General features: G+C 44.3%; 1 protein-coding gene across 4 annotated transcripts in view; it reads left to right on the top strand.

Moving 5' to 3' along the window:
• The window catches only part of LOC113581997 (low-density lipoprotein receptor-related protein 1-like), a 98616-nt gene extending 79708 nt beyond the window's left edge, over window positions 1-18908 (top strand). For 3 of the 4 annotated variants that reach the window (XM_081705529.1, XM_035520618.2, XM_081705530.1), the window contains 36 exons: window positions 133-273; window positions 407-594; window positions 1174-1357; window positions 1443-1528; window positions 1817-1936; window positions 2270-2457; window positions 3134-3339; window positions 3812-4000; window positions 4108-4256; window positions 4369-4462; window positions 5035-5151; window positions 5402-5521; window positions 5798-5920; window positions 6045-6170; window positions 6776-6892; window positions 8071-8177; window positions 8606-8738; window positions 9024-9146; window positions 9349-9471; window positions 9891-10025; window positions 10164-10301; window positions 10393-10512; window positions 10646-10908; window positions 11043-11221; window positions 11451-11557; window positions 11663-11782; window positions 12105-12281; window positions 12418-12552; window positions 12715-12885; window positions 13116-13277; window positions 13533-13716; window positions 15356-15454; window positions 15558-15628; window positions 15771-15864; window positions 16915-17059; window positions 17195-18908. In XM_081705529.1, coding sequence (XP_081561655.1) covers window positions 133-273; window positions 407-594; window positions 1174-1357; window positions 1443-1528; window positions 1817-1936; window positions 2270-2457; window positions 3134-3339; window positions 3812-4000; window positions 4108-4256; window positions 4369-4462; window positions 5035-5151; window positions 5402-5521; window positions 5798-5920; window positions 6045-6170; window positions 6776-6892; window positions 8071-8177; window positions 8606-8738; window positions 9024-9146; window positions 9349-9471; window positions 9891-10025; window positions 10164-10301; window positions 10393-10512; window positions 10646-10908; window positions 11043-11221; window positions 11451-11557; window positions 11663-11782; window positions 12105-12281; window positions 12418-12552; window positions 12715-12885; window positions 13116-13277; window positions 13533-13716; window positions 15356-15454; window positions 15558-15628; window positions 15771-15864; window positions 16915-17059; window positions 17195-17335 — 5075 coding nt within the window. In that variant the 3' untranslated portion in view covers window positions 17336-18908. Of the gene's footprint in view, window positions 1-132; window positions 274-406; window positions 595-1173; window positions 1358-1442; window positions 1529-1816; window positions 1937-2269; window positions 2458-3133; window positions 3340-3811; window positions 4001-4107; window positions 4257-4368; window positions 4463-5034; window positions 5152-5401; window positions 5522-5797; window positions 5921-6044; window positions 6171-6775; window positions 6893-8070; window positions 8178-8605; window positions 8739-9023; window positions 9147-9348; window positions 9472-9890; window positions 10026-10163; window positions 10302-10392; window positions 10513-10632; window positions 10909-11042; window positions 11222-11450; window positions 11558-11662; window positions 11783-12104; window positions 12282-12417; window positions 12553-12714; window positions 12886-13115; window positions 13278-13532; window positions 13717-15355; window positions 15455-15557; window positions 15629-15770; window positions 15865-16914; window positions 17060-17194 lie in introns of those variants that run through there. The other variant, XM_081705531.1, reaches the window with a different exon arrangement.
• Window positions 18909-19767: the final 859 nt, after the last annotated feature.

Genomic DNA, 19767 nt, shown 5'->3' on the forward strand with positions numbered 1-19767 from the left:
TGAGATCTGAAGTTACATTATTGTTTTTCATCTTCATGATTGTCCAGATGGTCCAGAAACCATCTATATACTGGCAACAGTTGACACTGGTGTTGTAATGTGTGGCATCGTTGACACTGATTTGTGGTACAGAGTACCCCACCTGCAAGCCTAACGAGTTCCGCTGCGCTAACGGGCGCTGCCTGATCCAAAGCTCCTGGCAGTGTGACGGGGAATTTGACTGTCATGACCAGTCTGACGAAGCCCCCAAAAACCCAAATTGCAGCGGGCCAGGTAAGACAGAAAGAGCTCAACTTTCATCACAGAATGTAATGGAAACAGTCACAAAGGCAGGATAGACTTGGCTAACAAGCGGTCTACATTTGTCTCTTCTTTATCCATCTGGTATGTCTTCTCTCTGGAACAGAGAAACAGTGCAATGACACAGCCTATGCCTGCACTAATGGAAAGTGTGTTAACGAGACACTGCTGTGTGACCACAAGGATGACTGTGGAGATGGCTCGGACGAGTTGAACTGCTTCGTTAACGAGTGTTTGAACAGCAAACTGAGCGGCTGTTCTCAGCTCTGCGAGGACCTGAAGATCGGCTTCAAGGTAAAGAGCAGAGGAGGAGGGGCTTCAAGGTAAAGAGCAGAGGAGGAGGGGCTTCAAGGTAAAGAGCAGAGGAGGAGGGGCTTCAAGGTAAAGAGCAGAGGAGGAGGGGCTTCAAGGTAAAGAGCAGAGGAGGAGGGGCTTTAAGGTAAAGGGCAGAGGAGGAGGGGCTTTAAGGTAAAGGGCAGAGGAGGAGGGGCTTTAAGGTAAAGGGCAGAGGAGGAGGGGCTTCAAGGTAAAGGGCAGAGGAGGAGGGGCTTCAAGGTAAAGGGCAGAGGAGGAAAACACATAGATAGATGGACAGAATAATCTTAATTGTAATAAGATTAATATAATCATAGAGCAGACAAAACCATGGTAGCAAATCACAGTACAAAGGCACATTTAGGATGGCAACCCCAATCCCATTTTACCCTAATCCCACTTATTAACTATAATCCCATTTATTAACTGGACAAAATAAACCAGGAATGATGAAAATTATAACTCAGTGCAGCATGACAGTAGCAGAACTGCCGATGGGCTTTACAAGCCAGCCTGTCCCCACAAATGTCCTTTCCCCTTCCCCCTTTCGCCCTGCAGTGCAGGTGTCACACTGGCTTCCGGCTGAAGGACGACGGGAAGACGTGTGTGGATGTGGATGAATGCTCGAGCACGTTCCCCTGCACACAGCACTGTATCAATGCACACGGAAGCTTCCGCTGTGTGTGTGCCGACGGCTACCAGCTCAGTCCCTCGGACAGGACTGTCTGCAAGTCCATGTCTGGTACGGCCGCTGCTTTCCCCACACACAGCCCCGGGAGCTGTGTGAACAGCTGTTTCTTACTGTGCTCCTGCTCTGTCTTGCTTAGATGAGGAGCCCTTCCTGATCTTTGCCAATCGATATTACCTAAGGAAGCTCAACCTGGATGGTTCCAATTACACCCTCTTAAAGCAGGTGGGTGTTATACAGACTTAATGTTTGAGTTCCAATAAGTTCAAGTTCAAGTTCGGTTTATTCGTCACATACATAGTCATACACAGTATAACATGCAGTGAAATGGTGGAGAGTGCTCTGTCCAAACTGAGGAAGAGAAACAGGGGTGCATAGAGAAAAAAATATATATATGCAGATAAATATATATATTCAATATTATTTAATCTAAATAATGTGATTGTTAAATATGTTTTATACAAGGCATTTGTCATTGACTCATTTGTCGTGTGTGTGTGTGTGTGTTGACAGGGCCTGAACAATGCTGTAGCTCTGGATTTTGATTACCTCCATCAGATGATCTACTGGACTGATGTGACAACTCAGGGAAGCATGATCAGGCGCATGCACATTAATGGCAGCGATGTTCAGGTAACGTTCATGCAACCTTCATAAGTTAAGTGCATATGTTAGTCAGGTCCCTTGCGTTTTCTGGGAATGCCTGAAACTGCAAGCTTTTTCCAAGACCTCTGCTCTAGTGATCTTTCTAAGGGAGGGAAAAAGTGACAAATTATTTTTTTTTTTCTTGTAGGAAAAATAAGTTATTTTAAAACTCTTTCAAGAATTGTTATCTTACTGTTATCTTTAATTCCACTGAAAAAGAGGCCACAAAGACAGCTGCTTAGGAGACAGCAGTTAGTGCTGTTAGCTTTGCAGTGTTTCAGCTCCCTTCTCTCTCAGGTTCATTGTCTGGCTTCTTGGCAGGTCCTGCACCGCACATCACTCAGCAACCCTGATGGTCTGGCTGTTGATTGGGTAGGAGGCAATCTGTACTGGTGTGATAAGGGGCGGGACACAATCGAGGTGTCGAAGCTGAACGGAGCCTTCAGGACTGTACTGGTCAACACTGGACTGCGTGAGCCAAGAGCAGTGGCTGTGCATGTCCGCAATGGGTATGACAGCTAGCCTGTTGCCTCCAAGAGCCGATATCCCCACGTTTTAGCACGAGAGCCGATATCTACACGTTTAAGCACGAGAGCCGATATCCCCACGTTTTAGCACGAGAGCCGATATCCCCATGTTTAAGCACGAGAGCCGATATCCCCACGTTTAAGCACGAGAGCCGATATCCCCACGTTTAAGCACGAGAGCCGATATCCCCACGTTTAAGCACGAGAGCCGATATCCCCACGTTTAAGCACGAGAGCCGATATCCCCACGTTTTAGCACGAGAGCCGATATCCCCACGTTTAAGCACGAGACAAAGAATTTGTTCATGCTTCCTTCTTCTGTTTATTTGTTGTGTTTTTATGCTGCTGACACATCTCTGCCCCAGTGTGATTTATTAGTGTAATACTGCAGTGGCATTTTGTGCTGGCTAGGGCTAAAGCTCTGTCTGTTTTGCTCAAGTGCACAACAACAGGGTTTCACACACATGCTAACAGGGGGTCAGAGTCTTTCTCCTTTTCCTGACTGTTTTGTCATTCCTGGTTTCACTTCTTCTGTTGCACTCGCTGAACGTTTGTCCTTTGGTGTATCCTGTGTGATGCATAGTCTGCCAGTATTACCATTGCTAAGCCTTAATAACAGGAAATAAGTCCTTAAGTAGCTTTACTTTGACCCCTCCAGGTACCTGTACTGGTCAGATTGGGGCGATACTCCTCACATTGGCCGCATCGGGATGGATGGTACCAATCGGAGCGTGATTGTGGACCAGCAGATCACCTGGCCCAACGGACTTACCCTGGACTTCATCAATGACCGCATCTACTGGGCTGACGCCAGGGAGGATTACATCCAATTCGCCAACCTTGATGGCACCAACCGACACATGGGTTAGATAGCAGCACGTTTACTACTCATGGAGATGCAACCAGATATGTAACGTTGAAAATATAGCCAATAGTTTGCTGAAACAGGGTGAGGCCATGAAAGGAACTTGATGTGTTAAATGTTCTGCTACAGGATGTACTATGTGCAAGCTGTAAATGTTGCAGTGGTATAGGGGCATTTTTGTGTGTCTTGATGATAAACTCTAAATCAATAGATTCAGCTGCAGTAAGCAAGTCTTTGCTACATGTGTTTCTAGCTAGACTAAGTGTATACATACAGTACGCAGCAGTGTATGTTATCAGCCAGGGGAAATGGGTGATGTGCTTCTAAACAAACTAGTAAAGGAAAAGTTGTCTATCAGTGTGTGAATGCAGTTTTGGTTGTTTTTTGTGTGTGGTTTGGGTTTGGTTTTTATTTGAGTGTGGTTGGCTTTGGTTGTTTGTCAGTGTTTGTTTTTGCACGTGTCTCCTGCAGTTCTGAATCAGGACATCCCGCACATCTTTGCCATGACTCTGTTTGAAGAGTTCATCTACTGGACCGACTGGGAGACCAAGTCCATCAACAGAGCCCACAAGACCCGGGGCACCAACAAGACCATGTTGATCAGCACCCTACACAGGCCCATGGACATACACATCTACCATCCCTACAGGCAACCTGAGGGTGTGCTCACACAGACACATACACTGGATTTGTTTGTAGGTGAATTTGCACAGGTAGATACGGTGTTAAACTGCATTCTTTCCCCTAATCCCCCCCGCCCTCCCCAGTGGTGAACCACCCGTGCCAGAGGGACAATGGCGGATGCAGTAACCTTTGCCTGCTCTCCCCGGGTGGTGGCTACAGGTGTGCCTGCCCTACCAACTTCTACCTGGCGGCGGACGGGAAGCAGTGTCTTTCCAACTGCACTGCCAGCCAGGTGCGCCTGCCCTGCCGCTGCTGAGGCCACACCCCCTGAGCCGAGTCACTCAGAGGCTACACCTCCTGAGCTCTGCCATCCCTCATGTGCCTTTCTCTCCCCTCCCCCATAGTTCGTGTGCAAAAATGACAAGTGCATTCCATTCTGGTGGAAGTGTGACACCGAGGACGACTGCGGCGACAGGTCGGACGAGCCGGCAGACTGCCGTAAGTCTGTCAGCCCTGGGAGACGCTGAGACAGCTTTGCTGTTCACTCCAGCTCTCCGTCAGCTACAGACTGAGTGATTAAAAGCTGTACATGTGGCAGAAAGATGGCATCCTCCCATGGCTAGGCAGGGTGTGGAAGCTACGCAGGCAGAGCTAGCATGACCTCATGTTCTCAGTGCTAATCTGACTACCTCGTGCCTGTTACTTCTCAACAACTTTAGCATCTTTGGGTGAAGTACTCCTTAACAGAAGCTGACAGTTGAATAGGTCTGAGAAAATTAATATGGACATTAATATGAAAATTAATTTGAATGGAAGTTTTGCATTGATAGTACTGTAATAGTACATTTACAGCATTTATAGTACTGTAATGGTGGTGCAGTATTGGTGGTACTGTTCTCATACCTTTTAGATTAGGTTGGCTGTCACTGTCTTAATTTGTTTGGTAATGAATCAGTCACTGGAAGGGAAGACATTTTATGTAAAATTTTCTCATATTCTATATATGATTTTTATACACACGTTCGCTGTGTTGAGTGTTTCCACGATGCTTGTGCTTTCTCGCCGTGTAGCGGAGTTTAAGTGTCGTCCAGGCCAGTTCCAGTGTGGTACAGGAATCTGCACCAACCCAGCCTACATCTGTGACGGAGACAATGACTGCCAGGACAACTCGGACGAGGCCAACTGCGGTGCATATCTCTACCTGTCTCACCTCTGTCTCAGCCCTGTCTCTCTCTACCTGTCTCACCTCTGTCTCAGCCCTGTCTCTCTCTACCTGTCTCACCTCTGTCTCAGCCCTGTCTCTCTCTACCTGTCTCACCTCTGTCTCAGCCCTGTCTCTCTCTACCTGTCTCACCTCTGTCTCAGCCCTGTCTCTCACCTCTGTCTCTTTCTCATCTTTTGACCTTTGTAATGCATCTTCTCCCTTTTCCTCTGCAGATATCCACGTGTGTCTGCCCAGTCAATTTAAGTGCAACAAACCCAGCCGCTGCATTCCAGGCATCTTCCGTTGTAACGGCCAGGACAACTGTGGGGAGGGAGAAGATGAGCGAGATTGTCGTCAGTCTGCACAACCTCCTCACATCTTCTTTTTTCTAGTTTAGCTAAAATGTTGTTAATGCTATCAGGGCCTACTAATACTAGCTGTGGTGTAAACGGCCTACTTCATTACTTTTGAGGTTCTTTAACTATTCCTTGACCGTTAAATCTTTTGAGAGGTTAGAGGTTTTATTTCTCTGTCTAGAGGTTTTTTTTTTTTTAATTATTTTAAATAATTTCTTTAAAATCTGCTACAGAATATGGACTATATGAACCATTCTCTCGGTTTCTTTGTAGCGGAGGTGACATGTGCTCCGAATCAGTTCCAGTGCACTATCACCAAGCGCTGTATCCCGCGGGTGTGGATGTGTGACCGGGATAATGACTGCGTGGACGGCTCTGATGAACCTGCAAACTGCAGTAAGATTACTGTGGCCACATCTGTGGGATTGCCTGTAGTCCAGCTGCCGTATGTACCAGGAGTGTGGGTTGCACATTCATGATGGTGTGATTCTTTTGATTTACCCCCCTCCCCCCCATGTAGCTCAGATGACATGTGGTGTGGATGAGTTTCGCTGTAGGGACTCTGGCCGCTGCATTCCGGCCCGATGGAAATGTGATGGAGAAGATGACTGTGGAGACTCATCAGATGAACCTAAGGAAGAGTGTGGTGAGTCTGTACAGCCCTGCCAACTGGGTTAGAGTTGGGGGTCAAGTTGGGGGCTGCCCTACCAACTGCAATGTATACCAAAGTAGTCTTAATGGTCTACAAACTAGTCCAAGGGTGTTTTCACAGTGTTTTTTCAGGACCCAAGTCCACTTGCTCTGTGTGTGAAAGCTGTTTTCAAGCCCGGGATTGGTTGAGAGCACCGATCTCTGGTCCATCTGAAATTGGTTCTTCGGGGGGGCAACAAACAGATGAAGCTTCTACGTGTAGAAAAGTGACGTGTGGAATTGCACATTCGATCCACAGTTCAGATGGAGTTCTTGTGTGTGAAAGCAAACCAGCATGAATGATCCCCTCCCTCAAACGAGCCAAGAATCGCTCCTGGTGCAGTGTGAACACACCCTGAACGCGCTACACACATTAATCTTTCCCAAGGTTTCAGTGATTGGTGCAGTAAGCAAGGACACTTAATTAAAAGACAAATTAATTCCAGCACACCCTCCGTTCAAAGGAAGTTTAATTATCCACTAAACTTAGAGATCCTGGGAATTGGGATTGTCGCACTGAAAGATGTGTTATCAAATTCGTGTGTGTGTGTGTTCACACAGAGGAGCGAACATGCGAGCCCTATCAGTTTCGCTGTAAGAATAATCGCTGCATCCCAGGCCGCTGGCATTGTGACTACGACAATGACTGTGGTGACAACTCTGACGAAGACAAGTGCGGTAGGTGCCCTCACAGTCTGTGTGCGTGTGCCCCGTATCTGGGCTTTTATCCTTGGATTTAACAAGCTATGTCTTTGTCCAGTAACATTTTATATTGATTGGTTAATTAATTGCATTAGTTAATGTATTTTTTTATATTGATACTAATTAAAAATTAACATTAGCACTAATGTGGGCAATTTTGTAGTCTGCTTGGTAAATTGGGTCCTTAAATGGTTAGCCCTAATTCTAAACCTAATCCTATAGCTGCTTATCAGTACAAGTGAATGAGGCCATCCGTGACCATGAAAAGTATAAAAACTAATCTAATCACAGTTAACTGATTTGTGTGTTGAGTTACAACCCTGCGTGTGTTTGTGGTGTTTGGTATATAACACACTAACTGACAACAGAGTTTCATTTTCTGTGCTGTTTAGTTCCATGTCACCATTCACACATCTCACTCCATTGTATTGTGCTGCCCCATTTCAATTTGCACACTGGTGTGCCCCAGAGGTAGGTCTCCATGTCTGAGAAACCAGCCCCCATCTATTTAGCATCTCCTGTTCTTGATGGGGACATTTTAGGGAGGCCTGACTACTCCTCTAATTTGAATTAAAATATGCATATGTGCATATTTTAAAAAATGGTTATGTTTCAGGCCATAAATGAACATGCATGCCATGATACGAAAATAATAATAATTGTTTAACTTGCTCCCAACTTTAATCAGATTATGGTTAACTGACTTAACAGTCCAGACCGAGTTAGCAGTCCTGCTAACAATTAATAGACCTCCTTAAATGTTCATCCCTCCCCACAGATCTCCTCCACCTTTAGAACCATCGTTTACAGTTTCCCAGTTTTTATTGTAGTGTTTTAGTTTGTTTTGCCAACATGGTTAGTTCCCGACCCAGTGCTGCCCTCCTCTGCTTCTGGGTGTGTGTGGTAGTGCTCCAATGCTGTACCGTGCCCTCCTGTTCTGTCCTGATGAACGTGTTCTGTCCTCTCCTGCTAAATCTCTCCTGTCCTGATGAATGTCTCTTAATTTTGTTGGACTGGTGTTGATGTAATTTGCTCCTAATATTAACCGATAAGCATGTAAGTGCTTTTTCAGTCTGTCTGCTGTTTTTCTTTCTCCTTCACGTTTTCTAATCTCCCTCTTCCTGCCATTCTCTCTTTCTTGCTCTCGCTCTCAGCTCCGAGGCAGTGTTCAGAGAGTGAGTTTGCCTGTAGTAATGGCCGCTGTATCGCTGGAAGATGGAAATGTGATGGTGACCATGACTGTACTGATGGGTCAGATGAGGTAACACACACACACACACACACACACACACACACACGCACATACATACATACATGCATACATACATACATATATATATATATATATATATATATATATAATGGTATTTAGCTGACACTGTTGTTATCCAAAGCCACTTACAATTATCACTGAGTACAACTTGAGTAATTGAGGGTTAAAGGTCTTGCTCAAGGGTCCAACAGTGGCAACTTGGCAGTGGTGGGACTTGAAGCACATACACACGCGCGCGTGCGCACCCATACATGCATACATAAATGATTACTGGTCACACCCCAGAACACATACATACACACACACACACACACAGATTAACTAAACAAGTCTTCAACAGCATATCCTAGAATTCCTTCTAACATTCTGTGGTCCTTGTTATAACTACATGGGTTGTGTATGTGTGTGTCCTGAAGGATGGGTGTGTTGTGAAGTGTGACAGTGATCAGTTTCAGTGTAAGAACGGTCACTGTATTCCTTTCCGCTGGAGATGTGATGCTGACATGGATTGTATGGATGGCAGTGATGAGGAGACTTGTGACATTGGAGGTTAGTGACACATACAAAATATTTATAATTCAAGTATCTCATTTATGAGTGATAATCCCAAGTATTCAGAATTATCTAAGTGATGAGTGATAAAATTCCCAGTATTCAGAATTAGTAGTGAGTGGATGAAATTCCAAGTATTCACCAGACCATTTCTGCATGCGGAGGCCAAACGATTACAGCGACACAGTTCAGAAACGTCTAGTTTTAATGTACATCATTCTAACGGGTGATGATAGGTGTGTGGGAAGATGAAGACTAATTTCGTGTCTGTGTGATTCTTAGTGGTTCGCCAGTGCCCCCTGGATGAGTTCCAGTGTAATAACACACTGTGTAAGCCACTGGCCTGGAAGTGCGATGGAGAGGATGACTGTGGCGATAACTCAGATGAGAGGCCTGAGGAATGCAGTAAGGTTTTCCATTCCTCCTCCCTTCACATTTTCTGTTGTTTTTCTGACACAGATTAACATGGACCTTTTTGAAATTCATTTTCATTTCTTTTCACTGCACCTTTGTACCTGCTATACGTCACAGACTCTGATTAGATTTTCTCACTCACTTGCTTTACTGATGCATTATCTTTCTTCATCTTAATTTCTCTGTCTGTCAGAGCGGTTCCAGTGTCCCCCAACCAGGCAGTTCCGTTGCCATAATGACCGTGTGTGTGTGCCAGTGTTCAAACAGTGTGACGGTGTTGACAGCTGTGGAGATAACAGTGATGAACTCAACTGCCGTGAGTAATGGCCTTTTTTTTTGTTTTTTTTGGTAACTCATTTTGAATGCCTGTTAGTATATTTGCATAGAGATTAGGAGAAGCAGACATTAGATATAAAATAATCCACTGTCATATCAAAATTAAAAAACAGGTGGTGTCTTTTTTACAGTACTTTATATATAAAGAACATTTATAATTATATCCACATAAAAGCTAACCAAAAATCATTAAAAACGTATTTCAGTTAAAATCAATAAATAGCAAATCACTTAATAGATATAAATGTTCATTGTAGTAAATATGTGCTGTATAATATTTTACTTTCAGATTACTGAAATTTTAAAACCCTTTTAAACAACCTTCCAAAATGTTTTCTGTGTCTACCGTGGGTATGTATGCTGAAATGCTCTGGTTGGACACGCTGGTGTTCCCCACAGAGACTGCAGTTCTGCCCTGCCAGAAGGACGAGTTCACCTGCAGTAACGGCCGCTGCATCAGTGCCACCCTGCGCTGTAACTTTTTCAACGACTGTGAGGACTACGGCTCTGATGAGATTAACTGCAATAAGAAGGGTGGGTGTGTGAGTGGTTGTGTCGGTGAGGGTGTTGGGGTATGTGTGGTTGTGTCTGAGAGGGTGTGGGTGCAGCTGTGTGTTATTATGAAGGATCGGTACACTATCAGTTTTGGTGTTTTTTGTGCTCTCTGTACAGACACAAGGTTAAATGAGTGTCATCACAACAGAAGTGTTTGTGGGGACGGGGATGAGTCCCACTGTGTAGTGAATGGCACAGATTCCTTCTGCTCCTGCAAGCCAGGTTTTCAGAAAACAGCCCAGCAAACCTGCACAGGTAACCTGAACCCTAGATCTATACCCATGGGGGCACACACACACACACACACACGTCTCAAGGGTCACTGATTTCTTGCTCTCTTTCCCAGATGTGAATGAGTGCAGTCAGTTTGGCACCTGCTCCCACATCTGCAGCAACACCAAAGGGTCCCACAAGTGCAGCTGTCACAGACACTTCACCAAGGTGAACAGCAGCTGCATAGCAGACGGTCAGTTTTTCCTCAGCTACACCACAACCTCCACACCAGCATGCAGTCCTCATAAACCTAGGAAATGACCATCATGGTCTTTGAATCCACCTTTGTGGTAAACTGCTTTTGCATTTCCAGTAGTTTTTCACAGTTTTTCAGGTTCTGTATGTAGCGGCTGATAATGAGATTCGTAGCCTGTATAACGAGACGGGCCGATGGGTGTATGAGCAAGCCTTCCTGGGCGATGCCAACGTACGCATCGATGCCATGGATGTGCATGTCAAGTCCAAGCGCATCTTCTGGACCAACTGGCACACAGCCAGGATCTCTGTCTTCGACAGTTCTGGAGGACCCACCTCACCAAACTCCGAGCGCAGCCGCAGGCAGAGTGACACCAGAGTGACCGATCTAGAGGTCAGTGAACTCTGCCTCGTCGGGAGCAGGCTGAGGCTGGCCCTGCACTTCTTTTATTTATTTGTGTTTTTCTAGTAATAATTTGGGGTGAAATTCATCTTGGAAAGCCATAACCCACGTGCTGTGTCCTGCAGATCCCGGGCCTGAAGATGCCCCGGGGCATCGCCGTTGACTGGGTGGCTGGGAACATCTACTGGACCGACTCGGGGAGGGACGTGATAGAGGTCGCTCAGATGAACGGCCACAGTCGCAAGACTCTCATCTCAGGCATGATCGATGAGCCCTATGCCATTGTGGTGGACCCACTGAGAGGGTGAGCAGATGGCTAATAGGGGGCGGTGGGAGGCGTGGCCTAAAATAGGGGCGATGAGATGCATGGCCTAAATAAACATTGTTGGACAACTCTTAATATATGTGCAGTATATGTCTGTGTTCTAGGACTAATATAAATACTTCGTAGGACTTGATGTGAAATCAGATCTGCTTTTCCTGGAAATATTTATTTTGATGTATGCTAATATAATCCCTTTGGCTTCTGAAAGGACCATGTACTGGGCAGACTGGGGAAACCATCCTAAGATTGAGACTGCAGCCATGGATGGCACTATGAGAGAGACACTGGTGCATGAGAACATCCAGTGGCCCACAGGTATGTCACAAATGCACAACACACAACCCAAATGTTTGGACCCATATGCACATACGTCAGTGTTTCTCCATCTTTAGCACAATAGCCTGTAATTGTCTCTCTCAGGTCTGGCCGTGGATTACTTTAATGAGCGTCTGTATTGGGCTGACGCTAAGCTCTCCGTGATTGGCAGCATCAGGCTGAATGGAACAGATCCAGTCATAGCCGTCACCAGTATTAAGAACAGTTGAGTCATTTTCCTGCTGTAAATGGCTGTAAGGTGCTAGCCACTGTAGTCTGAGCATACGCACTGCACTGATGTCATTATGTACACCATCCAAAGTGTCATCGGTTTGTAATTTCATGATTCTCTCTCTCTCACACACACACTCTCTCTCTCTCTCTCTCTCTCTCTCTCTCTCTCTCTCTCTCTCTCACGCTCTCTCACACACACACACACACACACACACACACACACACACACACTCTCTCTCTCTCTCTCTCTCTCACTCACACACACACACACACACTCTCTCTCTCACTCACTCATTCACTCACACACACACAGAACTACAACACCCCTTCAGTATCGATGTCTTTGAGGACTATATCTATGGCATCACCTACCACAACAACATTGTTTTCCGGGTGAACAAGTTTGGCCGTGGTAACGTGGAGGGTCTGTCCACTGGCATGAACCATGCTACAGACTTAGTGCTGTACCACAACTACAAACAGCTAGAAGGTGAGTGTCCAGCACATCTCCTGACCTCCAAGACAAGGGTTAGGGTTAGACTGTAAGCTACGACATGTAAAGTGATGTGTATGAAAGTCACTGATTCTGTACTTCCTGCATGTTTGAATAACTCTGTGTGGAGTAGTGCCGAACCCGTGTGACAGGAAGAAGTGTGAGTGGTTATGTCTGCTCAGTCCCAGTGGACCTGTGTGCACCTGCCCTAACGGTCACACGCTGAACAACGGCACCTGTGTGGAGAGCCCTACACCCACCACCGCCTGTGAGTGTCCAGCTGCATGGACATGATGGACATTGAAGTACTCATGCTGTGTCTGTGTATACCCTCATGCTCCCTATAAAAGTGGCAGTAACAATATCGACCTAATTCTCTCTCTCTCGCTCGCTGTCTCGCTCTTTGTCTCTCTCTCGCTCGCTGTCTCAGCGCCAGGTGGACCGTGCACACTACAGTGTCTCAATGGTGGCAGCTGTGTCCTGAATGCCAGGAAACATCCCAAGTGCCGCTGCCAGCCAAACTACGGAGGTGACAGGTGTGAAATTAATCAGTGCAGAGATTACTGCCAGAACGGAGGCATGTGTACAGCATCACCCACAGGTAACGCGCACACACCGACATACACACACACACACACACACACACACGCATCACATATACTCAGCACATACATACACACGTGCGCACACCCATACATACACACATAAATGGCCATAGTACTTTATATAGTAATTTTAATATATTAAATCTGTACCTGAGCTAACAGATAAGACTACATATGGTGGTGTGGTCATTTAACAAACAGGACTGTATTCTCTGTTACCTTTCAGGTGCTCCTACGTGTCGATGTGTGGCAGGTTTCACCGGTCCTACCTGCAGTTTGCACACCTGCCACAACTACTGCCAGAATGGAGGAAACTGCACTGTTAATCGTGGCAACCAACCCACCTGCAGCTGCCCAGCCGACTTTCTGGGAGATCAGTGCCAATACCGTGAGTGCCACAGCACCACCTGCTGGTCATCAGGACCAAGCACAATTTTGTAACCACTTGCTTTCAAAATGGAGTTTGTGACTGTGGACAGTACAGTCTGGCAGGACAGATTGGTTTTGACTTTGCCCTTTTCCCTATTCACCGTTGTATTTGTCGTGACGGCTCATATATATTAACAGAAAAATTAACAAATGTACTAAAGGTATGAGAGAAGTGACTCCCCCCATCCCCCCCACCATCCATGTGACCTAACAGGAGGGTGTGATGGCTTCTGTGAGCATGGGGGCGTGTGTCTGCAGTCCAGCGATGGTTCCAGGCAGTGTCGCTGTCTGCCGCGCTTCATTGGTAAAAACTGCGAGTTGGACAAGTGTCAATACTGCCATGGCGGCAAGTGCATCCCCACCAAAATCTACCAGCCCCAAGGGGACGTCACATGCAGGTGCGTGTGCGCACACACGCACCCTTTTTAATGCTGTTGTGATGGACATTTTCCATTAATATATGTACTATGGTGGCCAGAAATGTCTGCAACACAAACCTAATTCTGATCTTAAGATTTTAAGAGGGGAAAAAAAAAGCAACTTGACCAGTAAAACCCAACATTGTCCGAATTTGGTTGTTATAGTGATTGACAGAAAAAAAGTTTCTGTTGATGTAGCTCATTTTACACTAATAGTATTTACGATAAGATGGCCACCTCAGAGTGAAACTTATCAGCCAAGGATGAACAGTTGATATGAGCTTTGATTTAATCTCCTTTATTCTTGTTGATAAAATAATTTCTGGACCACTTATGTTTTGGAAGCACTGCATATGAGCAGGTCGAGGCTGTAGTTTGGATAACCCTAGTTTGTGTAAAAATCTGAAAACCAATGGATTTGTAGGCTGCAGTTGACTTTACTTAGGGCATGTTGTATTGCAGCAAGTATGAGCAAGTTTACAGTCAGTGCTAAAGTTGCTGCCAGATCAGATCCCATAAGTGGCACGGAATGAGTAGAACCCACTAGAAAAAGGCATCAGGTTCCACGTTTCAGAGAAACCTGTACAGCCAACGAGGGGATTATACGCACCTCACGATCTTAGGCAGAGTCCTTCCTGGCGGGTGCTTGCATGGCATCCCACTACCTGTTATCACTCATCTTTCTCTCCTTTTCCTGAAGATGGTGATGGTGAAACAAAAAGAAAAACTGTTCTTGCACTTAATGTTTTCAGACTTCTCACTGTAGCAGAACCTCAGCAAAACGTCCACAAAACTTTGTCCAAAACACTAGTTGTCCTTGTAGGACCAGTTGTAGATCTCAAAGGAGTGCGGTTTGGTTTGTGTTATTGGATTTAGCATAACTCTTGATATAGTGACCTTTCTGAAGCTGCTACTGACTCCCACCATTTTAATCTGCCTGAACAGAGGGCAATTGAGGATTTCAGTTACAGGGACTGTAGGCAGTGAAGTCATGTGTCCACTTGATGTACTGCTGACCTCATGCCATTTCTGTGCTTGTAAGATTGTAGCTTTGTATGCTTTTGACAAATAATAAATGAGACTGTGTATATCCTGAACTGTTGACCCATCCAGCTCTTTGCGGCTTGATATTACAGAGAGGTGATAATGTAGGTGCCCGTGGTTTAATCCAAAGTGGCCTGGCAGATACTGTAGCATAACGTTTAAATTGTCTGTAGTGCTAACGCATTGTTTTAAATAAACCTGAGAGGGAAAAATCCTTTGGGGGCCCCAAAGGCCCACCTCTAACCACTCCCTTAGCCCCGCCCCCAACCACACCCCTGATTAATGTAATGGAAATCTGCACTCTCCGTGTCAGGAAGAGTCTGATAGTGTTTTAAGTAGAATTTACAGTATACTGCATTCACATTCAAGTGGCACATGACTGCTGGACTGTCTCTGCGTATTTGGCCTCCAGTGTATCTCTGCTATGTAAGAGGGCCAGCACCTGCAGACACCTGGCTGCTCCGCCCAGCTCACATCTTTAAAATGCACCAAACACAGAATTGTATATATATTCAAGCAGAGCTTATTTTGGTGTTTGAGATTTAACTGACTTGTGTATGTGTTTAACTTACAGCTGTGCTAATGACCAAATCCAGCCCAGCTGCTACACCTGTGCCGGGTACTGTTCCAATGGACAGTGTTCTCTCAGCCCTGCATATCTTCCTCAGTGCAAGTGTGTAATACACACATGCGCACACACACACGCACAAGCATAAAGATTGATGGCTGTTTCTGGTTAGTATGGCTGTGCCTTGATGCTCCGTTTTGTCTGGTAGGTGTGCAGCAGGCTGGGAGGGGCTTCGCTGTGACAGTCGCTCCCCCGGCACCAGTGCAGAGTCTGCCAGCCGTAAGTCCCGCCTCCTGAACAAGGGCTACACGTTTTTATGTGGTCGGATGATTGCAGCCTTCGCTATATAACTTATCAGCCCCTTTGTTTGTGTGGGTGTGTGTGGGTGGTTGTGTGTGGGGGTGTGGGTGTGTGTGTACAGACACAGCATCCATAATCATTCCTGTGATACTTCTGGTGTTGCTGGTGTTGCTGATTGGTGGAGCCATTTTATGGTACAGAAAGAGAATACAAGGGTGAGTATATTTTTACACTGGGTTGCTGCCAGAGAGTCCAGACTTTTAAAAACCCTCCAATTGTGCTGGACCCAACACACTCACTAACCCTCTTTATGAATTATCCTTTGCACATTTACTAATCTTCTATAGATTAACCTTCACACACTCACTCATCCTCGCACACTCACTAACCCTCTCTTTATGGATTAACCCTCGCACACTCGCTGACCCTCTTTTTATGGATTAACCCTCGCACACTCGCTGACCCTTTCTTTATGCATTAACTGCTTCTTCTCTTCTCCTCAGGTCTGGCAAATCTGGCTCAAAACGGCCGCGGTAACGGTTGCTAGGATTTCTTTCCCTTTTACACGCTCTCCTGTCTCACTTTCTCTTCCTAGTGTAGTCCTGTGATGTGTGTGTTCTTGGTGTCTCCATGTTTTTCCAAACTCTTTCCCACATCTGTTAAACTACTTGAACAAAGTCTTCTGTTAAGAAGGAGAAAAGGCAAATGGATTCAAATAGTCAAGCCATGAGAGTGACTGCTACATTTGGGAATGTCATCTTTCTAAACCCAGTGTTTATATAAATAATTACAGTAGGAATTCAGAAAATGACAACTATAACACTACTTCAGATCTTAAATCTAAATAATAACACAGAGAATAGGTATTTGTACCACATTTTACAAGCTTGTGATATTCAGATTTTGAAAATGCATCTAATTTCTCTAGCATAAATGAGGTGTATCTTCAAATTTAACTAGTGTTTTATCGTGCATCTGTCAGTTACATATTAAAGAAATTCTCACTCATTTGTGTGCATTTTGGTGAGTTCTCATTCATGTGTGTATTTAGGTGAGCTCTCATTCATGTGTGTATTTAGGTGAGCTCTCATTCATGTGTGTATTTAGGTGGGTTTTTGATGAAGCCTCTTGCTGTGATGCAGGCTTTTCCAGTGGCACCCCCTTGTGTTGTGACACCATCACTCATGCTGCTGTGTGTGGGTGGTGTGTCTCAGTTGGCGAGATCTCTGGCTGTAGCCTGACGCGTTTCTCACCTGTGCCCACAGAGCTAAAGGGTTCCAACACCAGAGAATGACGAACGGAGCCATGAATGTGGAGATTGGCAACCCAGCTTATAAAATCTATGAAGGGGAACCAGATGATGACGCGGGAGAGCTTCTCGATTCTGATTTCACACTGGATCCTGACAAAGTGAGACAGCCCAGATTTATTTAAATGTTTATATATATAAACTGTACAGAATTTTTGAGTGCAATTATGTGTCATTTATGTGGAATTAATAGTAAGGGTTGGTTTGTTTATTGAGTCTTTTCTTTTTTCTTTTAGCCAACTAACTTCACAAACCCTGTGTATGCCACACTGTACATGGGAGGCCAGGCTAGCCACAGCTCTCTGGCCAGCACAGACGAGAAGAGAGAGCTACTGACACGAGGAGATGATGAGCCGCTGCTGGAACCCCTGGTCTAGAGCACTCACGCTCAGCCCTTAGCATTGGAAAACACCCCCTAGGCCTTTTAGTAAAGAAAACAACGACAAACAACAAATAAACCATCCCAGGAGGAGAATCAGCAACAAAGTGTAAACACTGTATAAAATGTACAAAATGAAGGACTACTTTTGTATGTGATCGCAGTATTCTATTTGCTCTTTTACAAATCTTCTGGTCAGAGCCAATGGGCTACATTTTTTACAGTCGTTTCCCATTTTCCCCTCATCCCTCCCATTTGATAGCCACTACCTCTGTGCAAAAAAGTTGAAATAGCAGTTTCCCCAAAAAATTGGGACCATTTTTATTTTTGTATGAATTGTATAGAGATAAAAATATTGTTCCATTTCAATAATGCCAACTGTGCTCTCTCTCTTTCATATATATATATATATATATATATATATATATGTGTGTGTGTGTGTGTGTGTGTGTGTGTGTGTGTGTGTGTGTGTGTGTGTGTGTGTGTGTGTGTGTGTGTGTGTATATATATATATATATATATATATATATATATATATATATATATATATATATATATGGCCAGAGCCAAGTTTGAAGTTAAATGTTTTTAATAATGCTTGTCTGTACATCTGTACACTATCACAATGTCACATGATGTCTATATAGCACATGTAAAACGTCAGTTCCATATTTAGTGTTTTGTTTATTTTATTCCATAGCTCTACGTTTGAGAATCGTTACATTCTGTTACTTGCATAACTAAAGCTTTTATGGTACATTTACATTTGCAGTGCAGTAAGTTTCCTTTGCCTTCTGTAGTCTGAAGAGTAGTGCTTGAGTGACACCAAAAACATTCTTGCAGGTGAAGAACTATTGGGAAGATTGTGAAACGTTCCAGCAGAAAAGTGAGTTTTTGCTGCACGTCAGAGGTCCCGACCTAAAGACTGCTTTCAGTTACGTGTTGTACTGTTCATACTCTTGTGGACAGCAATAGCCCAGCGCGCCAGGCTTGTCCAGGCATGCAGTGCCATGGTTGCATTCTGATGTCTAGTGGCTTAGATGAGAAAAGACCTCTACTATCCTCAACATCCTTTATTCGCATAACAGAAATCGAAGGAACAACATCTTAAAGAAATCATTGTCATATTGGCTTCTGTCTTTAGTTTTATGGTTTTGTTTTGTTTCTGTCATTTCTTACTGAGACATATTTTTTCACCACCATTGCTTGGTTGAAATACTGCTTCTGTCAGAAGAGAACAGCCTCTGTTATACAAGCAAACCAAGAATAACTTTCATGTTAGAACTGAAACAGATTTTCATACTTCTGGATTTTATGGCCACATTTAAAAAAACAAAAAACAAATTATAATCTCTCCACTTTTAGAACTGTTGCTAAACTGTTCATGTGTTCTGTTTTTGTGGGGTTTTTTTTTTTTATCTTTGTGCAGTTGTATTTAAAAATGACAGCTTTTATAGTACAAAATGCATGGAGGCTTAAACTTAGTTCTGGAAGAAGAATAATGTTTAATTTTTGCTGGAGTACTTTACAAACTAAATAACATTTGTTATAAATAAACCACCTTAAACCTGTGTTGCTTCATTTGTGTCCTTGTTTATTCAGGTTTGTTAATCTATCGTGCCCTTTTTTGCACAAGTTCCATCTGCTCATGGGCCAATAGATGGTTCCATTGGTTTGGTTTATGTTCAGAAATACCTCCTGAATAAATTCATCTACAGACTTCAAAGAATGCCAGCGCTGTTATGCCTTAGTACATGCTGATTCCCGGCAGCATCCATTGAATAGTTTACAACCTGTACAACTGCCAACGAGTAATTAATTTTTTACTGGATTTTGTAGTGTATACAGTTCTATAGATAATCATTCATTCTTGGCAACATGCAAAAGCAAACATTTGTATTATACATTTAATAATAATAATAATAATCATCATAATCCAAGGGAGACTGCATATTATTAAGTGTATGGGGCCATTAATTGTTAGAACAACCTTCTATATGTATAGTGACTATAGTTGGTCACTGCTGTTAAGTAGAGGAAAACGATGGAACTGAATGCGTATGTCATGTACTGGCAGGGTGCAGGTAAGTCAGAGTTTCCAACCACTTGGTTCCATCTGGTGGTAGGCCAGTACTGCAATCCCCAGTCTACAGAGGACAGACTCGAAGGCTTGTGCAGGTGGAGTCCTGCGTGCTGAGTCCGCTTTTAAAGCTCTCAATACTACCCTTGTGTTTCTTTGTTGCCATTTCCTCATATATGAGAGTCTTGTACTGGGCGGACATGGAATGCTCTAGAAATGTTGCATTACCTCCATAGAGATGTTTGACATGGTGAAAAGGTGTAGTGACATAAAAAGCATTAAGATAACAAATACTTTTTGGTTAGTATTGCACTGCAACTTTTCATTTTTGTGATTTAATCTGCTGGTGA

The sequence above is a fragment of the Electrophorus electricus genome, chromosome 22 (genome assembly GCF_041902795.1).
Source record: "Electrophorus electricus isolate QZ-2024a chromosome 22, ASM4190279v1, whole genome shotgun sequence".
In the NCBI taxonomy this organism is placed as follows: Eukaryota; Metazoa; Chordata; class Actinopteri; order Gymnotiformes; family Gymnotidae; genus Electrophorus; species Electrophorus electricus.